The following is a 20,437-nucleotide window of genomic DNA, read 5'->3' as shown; positions in this document are numbered from 1 at the left end:
ATCGAGAAAGAAAGGCGTACCTGCTTGTAGACACGGACTTCGCCGTCTTCACTTAACCCTTGATGTCGTTAGGGATGCAGATGTTTGGTTGTGGGCAGCCCTAAGCTCTCCACCATGATCAAACTTGCAACATTAGTGCAACTTTCGCCATCAATGATGAGACTACACACCTTGTCATTTATTTTACACCTAGTGTAAAACAAATTTTCACACTGTAATTGCACATCCTCCTTAACACGGACGGTTAGCACTCTTCTCCCGACCAAGCAACCAATTTCACCCTGGATTGGCGAACATTCTTCCTCGGTTGAGTCTCATTCGCCTTCCTCCGTGGTGAATCCGGGCATCTCTTCACAATCGTTATCATCAGATACGACTTCTCTATTGTGAGTAATGAGCATGACCCTTTGATTCGGACATTGAGATTGGATATGTCCGAATCCTTGGCATTTGAACCACTTAATGTCCCTACTCCTGAGCTTAGGAGTCTCTTGAGCGGGCTTTGAAGTGGACCTAGATGCATCAACAAACTTATTAGAGGTAGAAATGGAATTTCGTTAGGGAAGTTACCTTGTGTTCGGCTAGAGTGGGTGGTGTCACCGATTGTCCAACTTCATGTGATGTTCTTCTCGGCTGGTTTCCCTTCCATACATTCGGATTTGAGGTTTGGTAGGGTCGGCCACCTCTCCTCAATTTCCTCCCTCTTTCGGCCTTGATGGCTAACTCAAGAAGGTCACTCATATCCAAATAATGTTGAAGCTCCAAGACCTCTTGAAGTTCAGGGTTTAAACCCCGAAGAAATCTTGCCATTGTGGCCTCACTATCTTCTTGGATATTAGCCCTCATCATGGCCATCTCGATCTCCTTGTAATAGTCCTCCACACTCATGTTGCCTTGAGTGAGGGTTTGCAGTTTTGAATGGAGATCGCGGTTGTAGTAGCTTGGAACAAACCTCTTACGCATCATGGCCTTGAGTTCACGCCAAGTTCGGACTTGTGGTTCACCATTTCTCCTCCTTCCAGTCCGTACTTGATCCCACCAAACGAGTGCATAGTCGGTGAACTCAACAGTGGCGACCTTCACCTTTTGTTCCTCGCTATAGTCATAGCAATCGAAAACCATCTCAATTCGGCCTTCCCATTCCAAGTACGCCTCAGGATCATTTCTACCTTGGAAGGTGGGAATTTTGATTTTAAGTCCCTTAAGTGCATCTTTGGTAGTGTCCCTTTTAGGCCTCTCGGCTCTCTCTTCATCGTCACTTGCCGAATAATCCTCATAATTTGCCCCTTTTGTACCATGGTGGTTTCGGTTGTGAGATCTGGATCGAGAGCCCCTCGTGAAGCTCTTGGAGAGTTCATCAAATCGGTTGTGCATTTCCTCCATTTGTTGCTCACTAATCCACTTTAGTTCGGATTTCATAGCATTGAACATCAACGTGTAGTCGGCGGTTTGGTTAGTTTGCTCTATGTCTTTCGTTTTGCCCTGCAACGTTAGTGACCAAGAAAATAATACAAATAGAACCCCACTTCACTCCCTAAGTGTTTCACTCACACGTGTTTTCACTCCCAAGCACTCGAATGACATTACCAAACTTCCTTACCTTACTGGTTTGAGTAGTTTGAGAAATGCCGCACAAGGTCCTCAATTTGTTCACCAAACTTCCCACAAGAGTAACCAAGAGCAAGACACAATTTTGGAAACAATGTGGACGCGATAGAGGGTAGTTTGGACTATTTCCTAGGGTGGACAGATTAGGAATGTGTGCGAAAATGGAAAATGAAACAAACAAACCCTAGTTTCCTAATTTGAGTAGACTTATCCAAGTGGAATTAGGAGAGTTATCCAAGCTGTCCACTAGTTTCCTAATTGAATTTGAAAACAAGTTAGTTTTTGGAAACCTTTTGGGAAACCTTTTCTTCTTGTAACAACATTTCGGAACTTTCAAATTCTACTCCAAAAAGGATTGCACAAATCAGATTTGGTTCCAATTCCAAAACAACTCGGTTGCTTCCTTTCTTTCTTTTTCTCTTGTTTTGTTTTCCTGCCAACTGATTCTTCCTTCTTCTTTTTTTTCATTTCTGTTTTGTTTCCTTTTTTTTTTACTACAACGAATAACACAACACAAGTTTGGCTGAATGGACTTATATTCCAGATTTGTTTCGGCTAATCCACCCAACAAGAGACCCTCAAAATCATCAAGATTCGTCAAGAACATTCAAGAAAGTTATCCAGAACTTCAAGATTTTCAAAATTGTGGTCAAGAAACTCAAGATTCTTGTAGGTTCTCTCAAGATTCACAAATTACCAACAAGTTTGCCAAAATTCCAGAATTGAAAACTAGTTTGCAAGTTGGATAATACAAGGACAAGGGTACCAGAAATTACGGGCAACAAGACACAAGCAAACAATGGATCAAAGGACAGAGTTTTAGTTGCAACTACGGACAGAATTGACGACACAATTATGGACAGAATCAAGACAACGAAGTAACACAAGGACGGACAGAAATTGAAGACTTGCGACAAGGTACAACACGGTCAGAATTTGACGCCACGAAGGAACAAAATTATGGACAGATTTGTGACACAAGAAACACAAAACTTCGGACAGATTATGAGACGCAACAAGTAAGCAACTACGGCCAGAATTTCTGACCAAACACACGACTGAATTGTAAAGCAACGAAGAAACAAACGACGGACAGATTTGACACTACAGACAGAATTTTTTTTTGTTTTGTTTTTGTGACAATGTAGCAGAAAAAACAAACCCTAGAACGAACTAGATGAACAAGAAAACGGATATAACGAATTGATATCTCAACCAGCTCCGAAGCCAACTGATACGCTCCTCGGTCAACTCGTTCCGAGGCACGTAGCACGATCGCTCAAGGATCTATAGGGGATACTCAACCGTTTGGATGTTGCGGGACCTAGAATCAAGAGGGATGACATAACTCGATTCAAGGTGATAGAACGGCGACTCCAATTGAGGTGGTTACTCAAGTAGATAGGCCAGATGAACAACCAAGGACGTCACGCGAGATTGCTCAAATAACCCTTGCCAAGCAAGTAAAGATGTAACTCTCGAAAATTGGAAGAGAAACAAATGGAAATTTTATTATCAAAGTGTCTACCCATCCAACCTTACAAAGGGTGTCTTTTTATCGGCTAGCAAACCAAATAAAACCGATTGGAGTAAGGATTGATGGGTCTCGACTCATTGCTGACCTAAGACACGTATTTGGGCCACTCTTAGTTATGAGTGGGCCGACTTATTGAACCAACCAAAACAAACAGAACCGAAACAAATAACCACTACTACTAACAACTTAATAATCGATCTCAACAAATGAAGAACATGCGTGACCAGAATGTTAAGCTTCATCGGCTTGAATCAAAGTGTAGATAACTTGCTTGGTATTTTTCAAGCCTTCAATGTGCCTATGGAAGCATGGAGTCAAGGCCGCCATCCGTGCACACATCAGTCCACTGATACGCTCGTCAGTCAACTCGTTTCGAGACACGTAGCACAATCGCCCAAGGATCTAGAGGGGATACTCAACTGTTTAGATGTTGCGGGACCTAGAACCAAGAGGGACGACACAACTCGATTCAAGGTGATAGAACAACGACTCCAATTGAGGTGGTTACTCAAGTATATAGGCCAGATGAACAACCAAGGACGTCACGCGAGATTGCTCAAATAACCCTTGCCAAGCAAGTAAAGATGTAACTCTCGAAAATTGGAAGAGAAACAAATGGAAATTTTATTATCAAAGTGTCTACCCTTCCAACCGTACAAAGGGTGCCTTTTTACAGGCTAGCAAACTAAAGAAAATTGATTGGAATAAGGATTGATAGGCCTTGACTCTTTCCTAACCTAAGACACGTATTCGGGCCACTCTTAGTCATGTGTGGGCTGACTTATTGAACCAACCGAAACAAACAGAATCGAAACAAATAACCTCTACTGCTAACAACTTAATAATCGATCTCAACAAATGAAGAACATGCATGACCAGAATGTTTAACTTCATCGGCTTGAATCAAAGTGTAGATAACTTGCTTAGTATCTTCCAAACCTTCAATGTGCCTATGGAAGCCTGGAGTTAAGGCAACCATCCGTGCACACATCAGTCCCCTCCACTTGAGAAGGATTTGTCCTGAAATCTGGATGGAAATGAATGATGCTAACAAGAGTTGGTAGTTTGAAACCTCAAATGTAACGCTACCACATATTGGCCCTCTTAGATTGAATGATACTTGCATACGTCATGATTACTATAATTCGGTGCACATGTCTATTGGTCAGCTTGAAAATGCTCACAACCAGCCATGAAAAACTCATGGCTTTACTCCAATGACTCCTCGAAGATAACGCATATAGCCTCAGTTCCATGATGCAATGTAGAATGTATGGTTCATTGGCAGCAAGGTTATATCTTCTTGGTTCCTCCAAAATGCAACGGAGAGAATGAAGAACACTTTGAACACGTTCAACTTCATCAAACTGATCATCACTTGGAACACTTGTTGCAAAATGGTAAGAAGGCATAGGACCAGATTCCAGTGCAAGGAACTCCCTTTGAAACAATGGATTTAGGGATGGAACATGCCTTAATCAACACAATCTCTCCTTGTTTAACCTGCGACAAAGCAACTACACTCAAAGAAAATGCCGTGTCGAGTTCATCAGCATTCAAGAGCACATGTTTACAGAGCACAAGTAACAAAGGCTCATTAGATTGCGCAACTTTCCTAATGTGCTTAGCCTTTATTACCATGTTTTGTTTCCTAGTGTTTGACTTAACTAATGCTTGTTCATTTGTAACACTAGTGATAACATTCTACCCTTGGGCCGATTGCTCAAACGTAGAGGTTGAACAATTTCCAGATTCGGCCCCTTTTTGTCTTCTCTTTTGTCGGTCTAAGTCATATTCTCTTTGCAATTTAAGTTAGTCCTCACATACTTGTGCAGGTGTGAGGGGTGTTAGGACCATGCGTTTACCATTGTGCAATAGAGTGTACTTATTAGACCTACCATCAAATGTGACATGCTTATCAAATTGCCATGGCCTTCCTAGTATCACATGAGTAGCATGCATAGGTACAATATCGCATATGACTTAATCACAGTACTGACCAATCGAGAAAGGAAGGCGTACCTGCTTGTAGACACGGACTTCGCCGTCTTCACTTAACCCTTGATGTTGATAGGGATGCGGATGTTTGGTTGTGGGCAGCCGTAAGCTCTCCACCATGATCAAACTTGCAACATTAGTGCAATTTTCGCCATCGATGATGAGACTACACACCTTGTCATTTATTTTACACCTAGTGTAAAACAAATTTTCACGCTGTAATTGCTCATCCTCCTTAACACGAGCGGTTAGCACTCTTCTCGCGACCAAGCAACCAATTTCACCCTGGATTGGCGAACATTCTTCCTCGACTGAGTCTCATTCGCCTTCCTCCGTGGTCAATCCGGACATCTCCTCACAATCGTCATCATCAGATACGACTTCTCCATTGTGAGTAATGAGCATGACCCTTTGATTCGGACATTGAGATTGGATATGTCCGAATCCTTGGCATTTGAACCACTTAGTGTCCCTACTCCTGATCTTAGGAGTCTCTTGAGCGGGCTTTGAAGTGGACCTAGATGCATCAACAAACTTATTAGAGATAGAAATGGAATTTCGGTTAGGTAAGTTACCTTGTGTTCGGCTAGGAGTGGGTGGTGTCACCGATTGGCCAACTCCATGTGATGTTCTTCTCGGCTGGTTTCCCTTCCATACATTCAGATTTGAGGTTTGGTAGGGTCGGCCACCTCTCCTCAATTTCCTCCCTCTTTCGGCCTTGATGGCTAACTCAAGAAGGTCACTCATATCCAAATAATGTTGAAGCTCCAAGACCTCTTGAAGTTCTGGGTTTAAACCCCGAAGAAATCTTGCCATTGTGGTCTCACTATCTTCTTGGACATTAGCCCTCATCATGGCCATCTCGATCTCCTTGTAATAGTCCTCCACACTCATGTTGCCTTGAGTGAGGGTTTGCAGTTTTGAATGGAGATTGCTGTTGTAGTAGCTTGGAACAAACCTCTTACGCATCATGGCCTTGAGTTCACGCCAAGTTCAGACTTGTGGTTTACCATTTCTCCTCCTTCCTGTCCGTATTCCCACCAAACGAGTGCATAGTCGGTGAACTCAACAGTGGCGACCGTCACCTTTTCTTCCTCGCTATAGTCATAGCAATCGAAAACCATCTCAATTCAGCCTTCCCATTCCAAGTACGCCTCAGGATCATTTCTACCTTGGAATGTGGGAATTTTGATTTTAAGTCTCTTAAGTGCATCTTTGGTAGTGTCCCTTTTAAGCCTCTTGGCTCTATCTTCATCGTCACTTGCCGAATAATCCTAATAATTTGCCCCTTTTGTACCATGGTGATTTCGGTTGTGAGATCTGGATCGAGAGCCCCTCGTGAAGCTCTTGGAGAGTTCATCAAATCGGTTGTGCATTTCCTCCATTTGTTGCTCACTAATCCACTTTAGTTCGGATTTCATAGCATTGAACATCAACGTGTAGTCGGCGGTTTGGTTAGTTTGCTCTATGTCTTTCGTTTTGCCCTGCAACGTTAGTGACCAAGAAAATAATACAAATAGAACCCCACTTCACTCCCTAAGTGTTTCACTCACACTCGTGTTTTCACTCCCAAGCACTCGAATGACATTACCAAGCTTCCTTACCTTACTGGTTTGAGTAGTTTGAGAAATGCTGCACAAGGTCCTCAATTTGTTCACCAAACTTCCCACAAGAGTAACCAAGAGCAAGACACAATTTTGGAAGCAATGTGGACGCGATAGAGGGTAGTTTGGACTGTTTCCTAGGGCGGACAGATTAGGAAAGTGTGCGAAAATGGAAAAGGAAACAAACAAACCCTATTTTCCTAAGATGAGTGGACTTATCCGAGTGGAATTAGGAGAGTTATCCAAGCTGTCCACTAGTTTCCTAATTGAATTTGGAAACAAGTTAGTTTTTGGAAACCTTTTGGGAAACCTTTTCTTCTTGTAACAACTTTTAGGAACTTCCAAATTCTACTCCAAGAAGGATTGCACAAATCAGATTTGGTTCCAATTCCAAAACAACTCGATTGCTTCCTTTCTTTCTTTTTCTCTTGTTTTGTTTTCTTGTCAACCGATTCTTCCTTCTTCTTCTTCTTTTTTTTTCATTTCTTTTTTGTTTCCTTTTTTTTTTTTACTACAATGAATAAACACAACACAAGTTTGGCCGAATGGACTAATATTATAGATTTGTTTCAGCTAATCCACCCAACAAGAAACCCTCAAGTTCATCAAGATTCGTCAAGAACTTTCCAAAAAGTTATCAAGAACTTCAAGATTTTCAAGATTGTGGTCAAGAAACTCAAGATTCTTGTAGGTTCTCTCAAGATTCACAAATTACCAACAAGTTTGTCAAAATTCCAGATTTGAAAACTAGTTAACAAGTTGGATAACACAAGGACAAGGGTACCAGAAATTACGGGCAGCAAGACACAAGCAAATGATGGATCAAAAGACAGAGTTTTAGTTGGAACACGGACAGAATTGACGACACTATTATGGACAGAATCAATACAACGAAGTAACACAAGGACGGACAGAAATTGAAGACTTGCGACAAGGTATAACACGGTCAGAATTTGACGCCACGAAGGAATAAAATTATGGACAGATTTGTGACACAAGAAACACAAAACTTCGGACAGATTATGAGACGCAACAAGTAAGCAACTACGGCCAGAATTTCTGACCAAACACACGACTGAATTGTAAAGCAACAAAGAAACAAACGGCGAACAGATTTGACACTACGGACAGATTTTTTTTTTCTTTTGTTTTTGTAACAATGCAGCAGAAATAACAAACCCTAGAACGAACTAGATGAACCAGAAAACGGATATAACGAATTGATACTTCAACCAGCTCTGAAGCCAACTGATACGCTCCTCGCTCAACTCGTTCCGAGACACGTAGCATGATCGCTCAAGGATCTAGAGGGGATACTCAACCGTTTGGATGTTGCGGGACCTAGAACCAAGAGGGACGACACAACTCGATTCAAGGTGGTAGAACGGCGACTCCAATTGAGGTGGTTACTCAAGTAGATAGGCCAGATGAACAACCAAGGACGTCATGTGAGATTGCTCAAATAATCTTTGCCAAGCAAGTAAAGATGTAACTCTCAAAAATTGGAAGAGAAACAAATGGAAATTTTATTATCAAAGTGTCTACCCTTCCAACCGTACAAAGGGTGCCTTTTTGTAGACTAGCAAACTAAAGAAAATCGATTGGAGTAAGGATTGATGGGCCTCGACTCTTTCCTAACCTAAGACACGTATTCGGGCCACTCTTAGTCATGAGTGGACCGACTTATTGAATCAACCAAAATAAACAAAACCGAAACAAATAACCACTACTACTAACAACTTAATAATCGGTCTCAACAAATGAAGAACATGCGTGACCAGAATGTTAAGCTTCGTCGGCTTGAATCAAAGTGTAGATAACTTGCTTAGTATCTTCCAAGCCTTCAATGTGCCTATGGATGCCTGGAGTCAAGGCGGCCATCCGTGCACACATCAACAATCCAAGGAAACCAAGATGATTCCAAATTGGACAGCATTTCCCCTATTTCTCCTTAAATTTTCCTCCAAATTCAACACTTATCTTCTTGGCAAATCCATCTTAAACAAGACCTCGAGTTATAAGCTATAAGAGGTACTTATTTTAGGCCACAAAGCTAACCAAATTGGACATAAAACTAGCTCTTATACCATCATACCAAGGCTGGAAAAATATAAACCCTAAGCTTAAATTCATAACCACAAGCTGGAAATTTCTATAATGAAGCTAAAAGAACATATAAAAGCTAGAAAAATCGCATGGCAAGGCTAACAGGTCATAGCAAAGCTGAAACTAACATTTCAAGGCTGAAAATTCACAAATAAAGTGGAAATTACAAAGTACTTCACAAAACTATGAAATTCTCCATGAAACCTACCATAATCAAGTCATAAATCCATTCAAATGCAAGATAAAAGAGAAAAAGGTAGTTTCTTGACATGAATGCCTTCAAACTCTAAGGAGAAATGCAAACAAGAGCTTCTTTTTCCCCAAATCACTCCACACAAGCTTCCCTCCTTCCTTGATGCAACTTCCTACGGATTGGATTAGGGTTGTAGGTTGGATTTTCCACAAAATCTAGCAAGATTTCAAGGTAAAATTGAAAGAGTTTTCCTCCATTTTCTCTCTCTCTCTCTTTTTCGGCCAAGATGAAGGAACAAATGAAGGAATTTTGGTGAAAATGCAAGATAAAGACTAAGGAAAAGTCTTGGTCAAAGTCTTGGCAAGACTTCTTGGATGGCCGACAAGTGTCGGCTTAGGGTTCAAAACTTATCCCTTTGTCTTTTCTTTGTCTCTAGTGGATAATCTATATTGTTTTTCTCTAATTCACTCTTAGCACTTCTAATCACGTAAATTATCTTGTAAAAATACCCGTTTGTCCACTAAATTTAATACACACCTCACTAGTGGGTCCCACTTCTAAAATGCACTATGAATTTAACATGCACTAGCATATAGAAGAAAAATGATAAAAATCTTGACTCACTTATAAAAATAATTAGCAAAATTAAGGTAATAAATTAAAGTAAAGAAAATGTATTCAAAGAAATAAAATAAAATATAAAATAATTTTCAGGTCCTTACACCCCATCTCTTCTATCTTGTCATGCATGCAAAATTTCACTTGAAGCAAAGAAGGATCAGTGTAAAACTTGAAGGAAAACTCTGCTTAAAAACTGATTACCTGCTAGAAATTCTCTATGTTCGTTGAGAGGAAAAGAGCTTGAGTCTCACAACTTTTCGTTCGAAATTTTGGAAGAAATTTCACTAGGAATGCATGATATATGTTTTTATCTCTTTTCTTATATGATATCCATCTTTGAAACAAGTGAAAAGTTAGTGAACTTGACTGAAAATTTTGAAGGACCTTGCTGGAATTCTGTTGAGATGGTCGAGATAGAGTGGGAGAATTTTTTAATTTTTCCTCTATGAATTTTGGCTGCAAACTTTCATATTGTGGTTCAATATACCTTATACATAAATCTTAACATGCATGTTGGATTTGAGTATAAATTGAAGAGTTTTATTGGAGAAAATTTATTTTCAAACTGTTTACTTGTTAGAATTTTACAGCTTTGGCCAAGAGGAAAGGGAGTTTGGTTTCCCAAAGTTATATTCGAATTTTTAGGAGTTTGGCTCGGAGAATTCCTGTTATATGCCTGCTCTTTGTTGTATATATGTCGTATCATGTGTTTCACTTTTGGTTCTAGTTAAAAGTTGGTTGTTTTAAGAGAAAACTTAAGGAAATTGCTGGAAATTTTGTTGAGGGCCGAGGAGAGGGAAAGCTGGGAATTTTCAGCTTTAACTCCCTAACTTTGGTTATTAATAAATATATCTTTGCTTCATATACCTCTTAACATCTAAAACTAGACATGCATGTGGTATGTGTTGAGTTAAAAGTTAGAGAAGACTGATTTTGGGAGGAAACACTAAAACTGAAAATTTTGGTTTTCTTGCCAAGAGTTTTGTTGAACTTGGTATAATCAACTTAGAATCGGGTTTGGGAATGGAAGTAACTGCACTTACTAATTATTCCTAAAATTATACCATAACTATAGTACTTGTAATTTGTGTCGGGAACTACAAGTGGGCGTGAAAATAACTCCGAGATTGAGGTGTAACCCACTTGATTTGAGTGAGTGTTCTTAAGTTACTAATACTTGTTTATTTGGTGGTTTGTTTGCATGTTGATGAATGATATGAATGAAAGAGATATGAGGTTATTGCCATGTTATTAAAATTGTTGTTAAAAGGCTAAGGCATACTTTATTGACACTTGCCTTATTGAATTGAAATAGTTATCACCACAATTATTGAATGGAATGTGCATGACTGTAGGCCATTGTGTACTTTATCACATTGGCCAAATTGGACCCTAAGCCCTTGGCAAGTTGACCTAGTCGAGCCAGTGGTGGACTTGGTCAATTAGGTCAACTACCTTGGGCAATTGTAAGGTAAACTCGAATTTTACCCTGAAGTTTGGAGATTATAGAACAGTTTAATGAATGTTGGGAATTGTTTATTGTTTTGGAGGTTATAAGGGGAAGGTCCTGTGATGTCCATAAGTGAGGTTCGGTAAAGTACACCGCTGGGCATAAGTCACTAGGCGTAATATACTCGAACTTTTCTGGTTTGCCTAGTTGAAAGGTGTGACGACCCCACCTCCCCCTAAGGCAAACCAAAGGGTTTAACGGGTCGCCTACCCAACTCTCATCAGAATTCAATCACTAATTTACTCACAAACCTTGGTTACAAGTGCAACCACCTCAAAAAAAACAAGAATCGCTTCTCCAAATGACAATAACAAGAACCATTCTTCAATAAATACATGAGATAGTGATCACTTCAATCTTAAGGTACATCACTAGCTCAAACTTACAAAAGTTGAGTTTTCAAACTTACAAGTCATAAACAAAACTAGAGAGTTGATACTATTACACAAAAGCAAAAGATTTAGACAAAACTCGGCCCTTAGCAAACAATTGTCCAAATTCTCGCCCCCTGTAAGGAAAACAAACTAAAAGGGTGAGTTTTCACTCAATGAGGTTCCAAGACGGTCATGCAATCAATAATATAACACACAAGCCACAAAGAATGTAAACCACCACAAGATAGAGCAATTACACTTCAATTAAGGAATATCACATTCATTTAAAAGCATACGGGGCTGTCATGAGCTTGTTCAAGTAGATTGATAAAGATTCAAGATTTCCATTGACACTCCGTCAACTTTATTCCATAATACTATCAAGTAATTCACCACTTCACACATCATTCCCCAACCACCGTTCAATCCCCTACCGGGCCCTCACGTCAAATTCAAGAAGGGTAATACACGAGTATACTGGTTCAAGTTCAAGTTCAAGAGATCAAGTGCAAGTTCAAGTTCAAGTCCAAGTGACAAGACCCATGGTTCATTGATTTCATCGACCAAGTCCTTGCCGACTCGACTCGACCACCTAGCCGATGGGGTTTAGTGCCCCAAGCACGCAATGGAGTCGATGGGATAACAACCCAAACGACCATCAAGTCAAGCACAGGTAAAGCAATTCATTTAATACAAACATCGAGAATCTAGTCAAGAAGGGTCGAGTATGATAAGGTACATACTCGCCCAGGCAATATCAATTCAAGTACAAGTATCCCTGTGACGCCCCACATCTCCCTAAGGCGGACCAAAGGGTATCCGCGGACGCCTGCCCAGCTCTCGCCAGGACTCAAGCAATTCCGTTCAAATTAAAACCGAACTAAACATTTCGAAGAGAGCAACATGAATACAAATAATGCGGAAGCGTTCAAGCTTAACAAGTCACTTAACATGTAACCATTACATCGATAATCATAATACGACTTAAATTCAAAATACACGTCAGGGCCCAAATTTTTACATTTCAATTCCCAAAAGTTCAACCCAAACCAGGGCCTAGCCAAAATATAGTAGGAACCTTAAACAAAAGTACAACGAAGGGTTTCTCCATACTTCTCCGAGATTCGGTCCTGTTAAGGAAAACAAATCTACAGGGTGAGCAAAACGCTCGTGAGGCCAAGAACACACATGCAAGCACATTGCTCAAATAACAATCTCAATTTACAAGTCAAGCAATCATATTTTAGTAATTAACAATTTACTGGAAATATAACCAGAAACAATTCAAGGATACTGGAGCTCTCAGGAGCTATATTCCACTTGCACATTCAATAACCTCCACGAATTGACACTCCGTCAATCGGGTAGGTTTAGTCCGTAGAACTCCACTTAACCTGTCCCCTTTCACCTTACATACCCCTGTATCGGGCCCGCCTGTCATTTGTTGGTGGCGATACTACTCGAGTATGCCAAGCAAGACCTCTCATTAGGTCAAGCTTATATATCTCATGGCTCGCCAAGGTTCCCGACCAAGCCCATGCCGGCTCGAGTCCAAGGTCGGCCAATGAGATTTGGGCGTCCCCCATGTACACTTTTGCGTCGAGGAGATTCACTCCAACGACGTATGCAGCTAGCATACCAATACATTTCATTCATTCAATGCATTTCAATCATTCATTCAATGCATTTCAATCATTAAAATTTCATTTCTAATGAGAACGAGTGTGGTAAAGTACACACTCGACTCCACTTTCAAGATTTCCAATTATCAATAACAATTAAACATGTAACAAGGTTACATACACCTGACACTCACCAAGTATTAGGTGTGAGTAAAGTCAAGGGAAGTTCAAGCGTCCACCGGGGAATCCTCTTGAAGGTCCTCGTGTGTGCCTGAGCAAATAATAGTGAATTTATCATTCACATCCCAAATATCGAGGAATAATTCGTTCACTAGCATTAATCGAGGAAATTCCGTGAAAATGAACCTCAATTGCTCGTAAATCGAGGTTCGAGTGGGGTTTGATAACGTTCAAAAGTATTTAAGTCTTTATCTAGGAAATCGGGGATAAAACGTTTAGATAATATCAAAAGAATAAAGAGTTCTTGAAAAACTCTTTTTCCTTGAAATTGGAAAATTTCAGTTTTATTATGAATCTTAGAAAAATCGTAACTCACTCGGCACTAGTCGAGAATTGGAAAACTTTATACCGTTGGAAACCTCGTAGAAAGTACTATAAGTTCCTAGAAGACATTTTTCCACGAATCGAAGTGGAAAGTGCTCAAAAATGAGCTTGAAGGTACAGACTTGGTTTTCAAGGCAGAATTAAGTTGGATTTCGGCCAACTTTGAAAATTCGGCACGATTCACACGTTGCAAACCGGCCTCTGAAATTTGTAACTCAATTAGAGTTGCAAGTGAGGTTTATAGCAAAGCAGGCGGATCAAGAATCGGAGTTTCGAGTACCGAGATACGGTAGCTCAAAGTTAGGGAAATTCAAGACTGGAGAAGAATTTCCAGATTTGAACCTCCAACACTAGAAATTTAATTAGGTATCGAAACGAGCTTGGATTAGTACCAAAATTGGCAGTATATTACTCTTTGGTGAAAGGTATTTCTCTACCAAATTTCAGGGAAAAATACCCTCGGGAAGGTAGTTAACTAGTCATCCAAAGTTCAGGAAAATTTCTAAGGCAATCTGCCTTTTGACTTTCATTTTCCCAATTCAAATCGTTTAACCAAGAAAGCTATCCAACCATGGTTCATTTGTGAAATAAAGGTCTAAGATACATCCATAATACCTTTTGGTGATGGTTTAGCATCAAAAATTCAATTAATAAGATCACTCCCGGGTTTTGTCCCAAACCAGTCTAAATATTACGTTTTTCCAAAACAGGGCAGTCATATTGTTTTGGTCACAACTCAGTCAATTTAGCTCGGAATTGAGCATGGTTTATGGCGTTGGAAAATAAATTCATAGGACTAAAATTTCACAGAAGGAAACGTTCTGAAATTTGGCAAGCAACCAGCTCGAAATTGAGCCTCAAGTTGCTGCCTCTACAAACCATTCCAGCAGATCCGAGAGACAGGACAGCTATCTTAAAACGAATGGTTCGGCTCCTACACATGGAATCAGAATACGCATTTTACACCGTTGGAAAGGTATGGATGTCTAGTTTCGAATGCCACCAACGGCACTCAATTTCAACATCGGAGGACAGAGTTATGGTCAAAATGCTACCGCTGGACAGGGTTATCCGAAAATAATTTCCAGCTTGCCTAGTTCTCGAATAAATTCATTTGCCCATCTAAACGTTAACGTTTTCCAATGAAAATTTTTACACATATAACATAACATATAAACATCAGGTTCACACCAATAAATCACCAAAAATTGGCCTAATCATGGCCGAACAAAACAGGGGCAGTTTCGGAAGTTTCTTGTCATGACTTCAACTTTGAGTTTCCAACAATAATACTCCATAAATCCATCATTTTAACCACTAAACTACCATTAAATCCAACATTAATCCTCTAATCAGCAACAACCCAAATGTCGGAATTCAAAGAGCCCACTTTTCAAATTTTCCAACAATATCAAGCCATCCATACACATGCAATAGCTTAAAGATGTATTTCTACCATCATAATCCAAGTTTAAGGTGTAAGATGAGGTTATACCTCCTTAGAGCTTTAAACCAGAAATTTTTGGTCCTCAAGAGGCTCCAAGAAACCGTGAAATGCAGCCCTTTAGTTAGCTTGATCCAACCTCCAAGTAGTTTGCTAGATGGTCTTCAAGTTTGGTGAAGATTGGTTGAAGTTTTGTGGTTAATTTGATGAAGAAATTTGTGAAGCAAGGGAGTGAGAGAGAGAGGGAAGGCTGGCCGGCTGTTGGTGAGAGAAGGAAGAGTGAAATTTTGATCAAAGTTAGCTTCCAAGAGAAGATTAAATGAGTGGTGTACAATCACTCCAAAGTCAACCCTTATTAGGGCTCGTTTGGTGCGTTTAGGGCTCGATTTCTCTCGCGTTTGGTTCACTAGTGCACTAAACCTCTAATGTACTTATGTTCATATAAATATTATTCACTCTTAATTGTCTCGAAATATGGGTCTAAAGTCCCTCAAATAAAGTTGCGCGTATGAAAACGCGTACCGTCAATTTTAACGCTATAACGCGAAACTTCCGATAAATTCTTATAACGATTGCACTACTAACTATCACTTGAGTATTTATACATAAGATTACCTATTTTAGGACCATAGTACAAGTCTCCAATATTCCAAACTTATTGTGCTCCTACGCGGTAAAATCTCCGAGCACTATTCACTATTTTTACTAAACGCACTCCAGGAAATTAATTTTTTGAGACGAGTCACTTTGAAAATATAACGAAGTTATATTATCATGTATTTAGGTCTAATAAGACTAGAAAATATTCCTTGTGGTAAAAATCCAATTAAATAATTTATTAAGCCATAAATTAGGCTTAAAAATAATAGTTTTTACGAGTTCTCACATCCTCTCCCCCTTAAGAAAATTTCGTCCTCGAAATTTACCTTGGTTGATGAACAAGTCTGGATACTTCTCTCTGATTGTCTCTTCAACTTCCCATGTTGCTTCCTCTACTCCGTGGTTCTTCCATAGAACTTTCACTAGTGGTATCTGTTTGTTCCTCAATTCCTTCACCTTTCGATCCAGAAGTTTTACCGGTCTCTCCTCATAGGTCAGGGTTTCATCGATCTCAATATTATCCGGTTGTAAAACATGAGAGGGGTCTGGATGATATTTCTTAAGCATGGACACATGGAACACGTTATGAATTCGAGATAAGCTCGGTGGTAATTCCAGCTTATAGGCTACATTTCCAACTCGTTGAATAATCTTATAAGGCCCTACAAACCTTGGTTGTAGTTTCTTCCCTTTTCCGGACATCAAGCTTGCTTTTAAAGGCGTAATCTTGAGAAATACCATATCTCCAACAGTGAACTCCAAATCCTTTCTCCGATTGTCGGCATAACTTTTTTGTCTACTCTGAGCAGTTTGAATCCTTTGCCGTACCAATTTTACCTTTTCATTAGCCTCCTCAATCCAAGATACGGTAGTCGGGTCTAAAATTTTTCGTTCACCTACTTCATCCCAACAAATTGGAGACCTACATCTCCGACCATAAAGTGCCTCATACGGGGCCATCTGAATAGAAGAGTGGAAACTATTATTGTAGGCAAATTCCACTAAAGTCAAAAACTTACTCTAACTCTCTCCAAAGTCCAGAACACAAGTCCGTAACATGTCCTCAAGAGTTTGAATTGTCCTCTCCGACTGTCCATCCGTCTGGGGATGGTAAGTGGTACTAAAGTTCAATTTAGTCCCTAATACTTCTTGCATCTTTTGCCAGAACCTCGAAACAAATCTTGGATCTCTATCCGATACGATACTGACAGGTATTCCATGCAACCAAATGATCTCATCCAAATACAACCTGGCCAACTTCTCCAATGGATATTTCATATTAATTGGCAGAAAATGAGCTGATTTGGTCAATCTATCTACGATTACCCAAATCGCATCATGGCCTTTCTGTGTTCTTGGTAACCCCGATACAAAATCCATAGTGATATTCTCCCATTTCCACTCAGGTATTTCTAGAGGTTGCAAAAGCCCTGATGGTTTCTGATGTTCGGCTTTAACCTGTTGACAAATTAAGCACGTTTGGACAAATTGGGCAATCTCCTTCTTCATATTTTTCCACCAATAAAGACTCTTCAAGTCCTGGTACATTTTATTCCCTCCTGGATGTACTGTAAACTTTGATCGGTGTGCCTCTTCTAAAATTTCCTTTCTAAGTCCTTCATCTTTTGGCACAACTACCCGATTCCGAAATCTCAATACACCGTTTGGTCCCAAGTTAAAATTCGATTTGTCCCCCTTTTTAACCTTTTCCGACCATTTCTGTACTTCAGTGTCCTTTCCTTGGGATTCCTTGATACGTTCCATCAAAGGAGAATTCAATACAATGTTCCCCAGAATTACTTTCCTCGGTTCCAATCGAGGATTCCACTGACTAATTTCTTTCAACAATTCAAATTCCTTAATCATCAATCCAGCCATCTGTACTTGACGACTCAAAGCATCAGCCACTACATTAGCTTTTCCTGGATGGTATTTAATCGTACAGTCATAGTCTTCCAGAAATTCCATCCATCTACGCTGCCTCAAATTCAGTTCCTTTTGAGAAAATAAGTACTTAAGACTTTTGTGGTCTGTAAAAACCTCAAATGTCACTCCATACAGGTAATGCCTCCATTTCTTTAAAGCAAAGACCACAGCTGCTAACTCCAAATCATGAGTCGGGTAATTTCCTTCATGCGGTTTCAATTTCCTAGAGGCATATGCTATCACTCCGTCATTTTGCATTAGAACACACCCCAATCCTTCCTTAGAAGCATCTGTGTAAACCACAAAACTATCCTTTCCATTCGGCAAGGCTAACACAGGTACCCTTGTCAGCCGTCCTTTCAATTCCTGAAAACTTTCCTCACACTTAGAATTCCATATAAACTTTCCATTTTTCTTGGTCAATTCAGTCATGGGTCCAGCAATTTTTGAAAAATCTTGAATGAATCTCCGGTAATACCCTGCTAATCCAATAAAACTCCGAACCTCGGTAGGGTTTTCCGGTCGTTTTCATTTCGAAACAGCTTCAACTTTAGCTGGATCCACTTTAATCCCATTCTCAGAAATTATGTGTCCTAAGAAAGTCACAACTTGTAACCAGAACTCACACTAACTAAATTTAGCGTATAGTTGATGTTTCCTTAAAGTTTGCAAAACAATTCTCAAATGCTTTTCATGATCCTCCACATTCTTAGAATATACCAAAATATCATCAATGAACACCACTACAAATTGATCCAAATAGGGCTTACAAACCCTATGCATTAAATCCATAAAAGCAGCAGGAGCATTTGTTAACCCAAATGGCATTACGGCAAACTCAAAATGCCCATATCTCGAGTTAAAAGCAGTCTTGGGTATGTCCTTCTCCAAAATCCTTAACTGGTAATAACCCTGTCTCAAATCCAATTTTGAGAAATACTACAGCTCCTTGCAATTGGTCAAACAACTCATCAATGTGGGGCAGTGGGTATTTATTCTTAATCATAATATCATTTAAACCTCGATAATCTATACATAACCTCAAACTCCCATCTTTCTTCTTTACAAACAAAACTGGGGCTCCCCACGGGGAATCACTCTCTCGTATAAAACCCCGTTCCAACAAATCCTGTAATTGTAACTTCAATTCCTTCAATTCAGCGGGAGCCATCCTATATGGTGTCCTTGAGATAGGTGCTGTTCCCGGAGCTATATCAATTTTAAAAGCTATTTCCCGTTCCGGGGGTAGAGACTCCAATTCTTCCGGAAAAACATCTGGAAAATCCTTTACTACTGGTGTGTCTTCCAAATTCACCTTATCACTAGGAGTGTTAATAAGAAAAGCCAAATACCCTTGAGCTCCTTTACTTAATAATTTTCTAGCCCGAATTCCTGAAATAAGTGCAGACGAAGCTAATCTACCCCTTACATCCAGTCTCAGGGTTGCTTCTCCTAGAATATGCAACTCTACAATTTTCGTCCTACAGTTTAACTGAGCATTATAACGGGCTAACCAATCCATTCCCAAGATTACATCATATCCCTTAATCGTCAAACCGATCAAATCGGCCCATAATTTCCGTTCCCCTACATAGATTTCACTATTCCTGTACTCCAGATTAGCAATTAAGCTTTTGTCTCCAGTAGGTGTTTTAACCTCCAAGTCATATGGTAACTTAATTGGCTTCAAGTCTATCCCATTCATGAAGTTAGGGTTTACAAAGGAATGAGTTGCACCTGGATCAATTAAAACCCTAGCTAAACGATGAAAGATTGGGATTGTACCTTCTACCACCTCAGTTGCCTCCGGAACTTGTTGATAATCCAGTGCATAAACCCTGGCCGGTACTTTCGGTCGGCTCCCTCCGGCACTGGTCTGCTTAGAAGTTGACTTTTCTGGCCTTTGAGCATTTCCCCCTGTCTTTGGTGATTTTGGACAACTGACGACTTGATGTTCCGTACTCCCACAAAATAAACATTTCCCCAACTTTCTCCAACAATCGTTCTCAGAATGATTGGGTTTACCACAATACCCACATGTAACTTGAGGGGTTACAGTCGATCCAACAGAAGGTGCCCCCCTAAGTTGAGTCGTCCCGCTACGACCTCCTCTAGATAGAGCTCCCCTAGAAGCTCCAGCAGTTCTCGTTCCTCCTTCTCCTCTTCCCATTTTAGAAGGGTGTACATTCTTACTGGTCTGCCCAGAAGTGCGACTAGGAAAATTCCTTTTTCTGTTGTGGAAATCCCTCACTTGAGATCTTGCATTCTCAACCCTTTGCGCTTTCTCTAAAGCCTCAGTAAAGGTAGAGATTTGGGCTGCAGCCAGGCCCTCCTGAAGTTCCACATTAAGTCCCTGTACAAACCTTCTAATCCTCCTCCGTTCATTGGCTACTAACTCGGGAGCGTATTTGGAAAGTTTAGTGAACTTCCCTTCATACTCTGCTACAGTAAGGGTTCCTTGTTTCAACTTAATAAATTCATCCTCCCTTTTCTCTTGGATTAAGGGCGGAAGAAACTTTTCATTAAACTCCCTTGTGAAATTCTCCCAAGTCCAAGGGGTTTGAGCCATTTCCCATTTTCCTTTTATCAAATCCCACCAAGCACGGGCTACTCCCTCAAATTGGAAAGCAGCAAAGTTCACTCGCCTATCCTCAGTGTAATCTAAAGCAGTGAATATGTTGGTCATTCTTTCTAACCAATTCTCCGCGACCTCAGGATCAGGCTCGCCAA

At 40.1% G+C, this 20,437-nt stretch overlaps 1 protein-coding gene across 1 annotated transcript in view; it reads right to left on the bottom strand.

Moving 5' to 3' along the window:
• Positions 1–244: 244 nt before the first annotated feature.
• The window catches only part of LOC113758321, a 40,019-nt gene continuing 19,826 nt past the window's right edge, over positions 245–20,437 (bottom strand). The window contains exons 4-5 of the mRNA XM_027301239.1: positions 1,170–1,482; positions 245–513 (exon numbers count right to left, since the gene is read on the bottom strand). Coding sequence (XP_027157040.1) covers positions 245–513; positions 1,170–1,482 — 582 coding nt within the window. The remainder of the gene's footprint in view (positions 514–1,169; positions 1,483–20,437) is intronic.

This window comes from Coffea eugenioides, unplaced genomic scaffold (assembly GCF_003713205.1).
Source record: "Coffea eugenioides isolate CCC68of unplaced genomic scaffold, Ceug_1.0 ScVebR1_47;HRSCAF=261, whole genome shotgun sequence".
Taxonomy (NCBI): domain Eukaryota; kingdom Viridiplantae; phylum Streptophyta; class Magnoliopsida; order Gentianales; family Rubiaceae; genus Coffea; species Coffea eugenioides.
The sequence above is the reverse complement of the archived record's forward strand: the minus strand, read 5'-3'. Positions and strand labels throughout refer to the sequence as shown.